At 44.1% G+C, this 2,130-nt stretch overlaps 1 protein-coding gene across 1 annotated transcript in view; it reads left to right on the top strand.

Moving 5' to 3' along the window:
• Positions 1–2,029, top strand: part of LOC111649427 (polypeptide N-acetylgalactosaminyltransferase 14-like) — an 8,719-nt gene extending 6,690 nt beyond the window's left edge. The window contains exon 4 of the mRNA XM_023399180.2: positions 1,750–2,029. Within this exon, the coding sequence (XP_023254948.2) occupies positions 1,750–2,001 (252 nt within the window). The 3' untranslated portion in view covers positions 2,002–2,029. The remainder of the gene's footprint in view (positions 1–1,749) is intronic.
• The last annotated feature ends 101 nt before the right edge of the window (positions 2,030–2,130 follow it).

Raw genomic sequence — 2,130 nt, 5'->3', positions numbered from 1 at the left:
TACACCAGCAGCTGCAGCAGAGTCTCACAGAAGATCATGAGACGTGAAACCGCTGCTGTAAACACAAAGACCTTGTTTCACTTCCTCTGAATCAAAGAGGATTTTCAGTGCAGAGCCATTTTACACCAACAGTCACACAGAGAGAAATCGATGGTCGAGGCGGAGAGACCAATTTGTAAACTCACAGCAGCAGAAAACAGAAAGATTGTAATGTCTGAGATTCAGATGTATTCTCCTGCTGCACCGATAATGTGAAGGTGTCACATGATGCGACGGAGCGCACACATGTACTGACGGAGCCGGAGAGCGACAGGCGTGAAATACCAAGCAGCTCAGTCACCTTCAGTCGGCTTCACACACGAGGCTGCAGCTGTCCACGTCAGTCTGAGTTCACTTTGTTTCTAACCTTTCATCCACCTGGGGACACCTGGGGACACCTGTGCTGAGGAGCAGGCTGCTGTTCCAGCTCTGAGTTCACCTGCAGACCTGGAACTGATCGCAGCCCTGCGGCACGCCTCCACACCGACGTTTAGAACTACACCTTTAAATATATAAGAATCAATCATGACTGTAATCATTAATTACAGCACTAATAATGTATCAATATGACTAATGATGTTTTATTGTCTAATAACAACATGACAGTTATTAAAGTAGTTCAGCAGCTGATGTTTATTATTAACTCCTCAATGGAAATGTGAGACACCTGTACTGATGCTGTGTGTGTTCTAGATTTGATTCACTTTGATGTGACCTTTAGGTGTGACACACACACACACACACACACACACACACACACACACACACACACACAGGTTAAATTTACCATGGAACCTGCCAGCACTGACCTAGTTACACACTCTCTTCTGTGTGTGTGTGTGTGTGACACACACACACACACAGACAGACACACACACACACAGACACACACACAGACAGACACACACACACACAGACAGACACACACACACACACACACACACACAGGAAGGCTGCTGTGTCTGTGTTTAATCTTCTTTATGTTTCTATATTTTATCATTCAACATGTAAAGTTGTTTTTCTTTCTTCCCATCTTGTTTGTTTTATTACAGCTATAAACTAGTTTGTTAATGAGCTTGTTAATACTTTATAAACTATTTATAAGCTGTTATAACACATTAGATAACAAGGCAACAGTTGCCATATAGTGAGCCCACATGTATCTGTGCTGTGCTTCATCACGTTCGTTCAGTTACTAACAATGAACCAGCGTCTTAATGGTGAGGACGTTTCATCTCAGATCACATGATCACATGATCAGATCACATGATCACATGATCAGATCACATGATCAGATCATCTGATCATCTGATCAAATAGTGAGCTGCATCAATGTAAGAAAACGGTGTTATAACTTGTTAATTTATGATTTATAAAGTGTAAATGACCAAATTAATAACCTCATTATAAACCATTAATGAATCCTTCCTGAGGAAGTCTTATTGGGAAGTGAAATGTTTCCTCCAGCTGTTAAATGGCTGAATGTGCGACAGAATGAAGCGCTCAGGTGAAGCAGCAGCTAAGTGTAAATGTCACTCTGCTTCCTGTCTCCCTGAACGACTTTATCTTCCTGAGCACTCATCAGAAACACAACCAGAATCCACAGCAGCTCTCCAAAATGTCAGTTTTCAAACCCCCCCATCCGACAAACGGCGAGCTGACACACTGAGCGAGATAAGAGACGACTGACCGTGTCCTCTCCGTCCACAGGAGTGGGTTTACACTCACGGGCAGCAGATCCGTCAGCAGCAGCACTGTCTGTCTCTGTCCACCACCTTCCCCGCCTCCCAGGTCCTGCTGCTGCCCTGCAACATGGCCGACGGCAAGCAGGTCTGCTCACACACACACACACACACACACACACACACACACACTCACACACACACACAAATATATTTCAGGCAGACAGGTGGTGTGTACCCACAGGCAAGTCACCGCCGTATATCATGGCTGATAAATTAATCTAAATGTTATTTAATCTAAAGCTAAATTTGTCTAAAGATGATTGTTACACACACACACACACACACACACACACCCACACACACACACACACACACACACTTGTCATTACCTGACCACTGGGCACCT

The sequence above is a fragment of the Seriola lalandi genome, unplaced genomic scaffold, assembly GCF_002814215.2.
Source record: "Seriola lalandi dorsalis isolate HSWRI2012SDOR001 ecotype SW California unplaced genomic scaffold, Sedor1 jcf7180002050766, whole genome shotgun sequence".
Lineage (NCBI taxonomy): Eukaryota > Metazoa > Chordata > Actinopteri > Carangiformes > Carangidae > Seriola > Seriola lalandi.
This window is presented reverse-complemented; position numbering and strand designations above follow the sequence as displayed.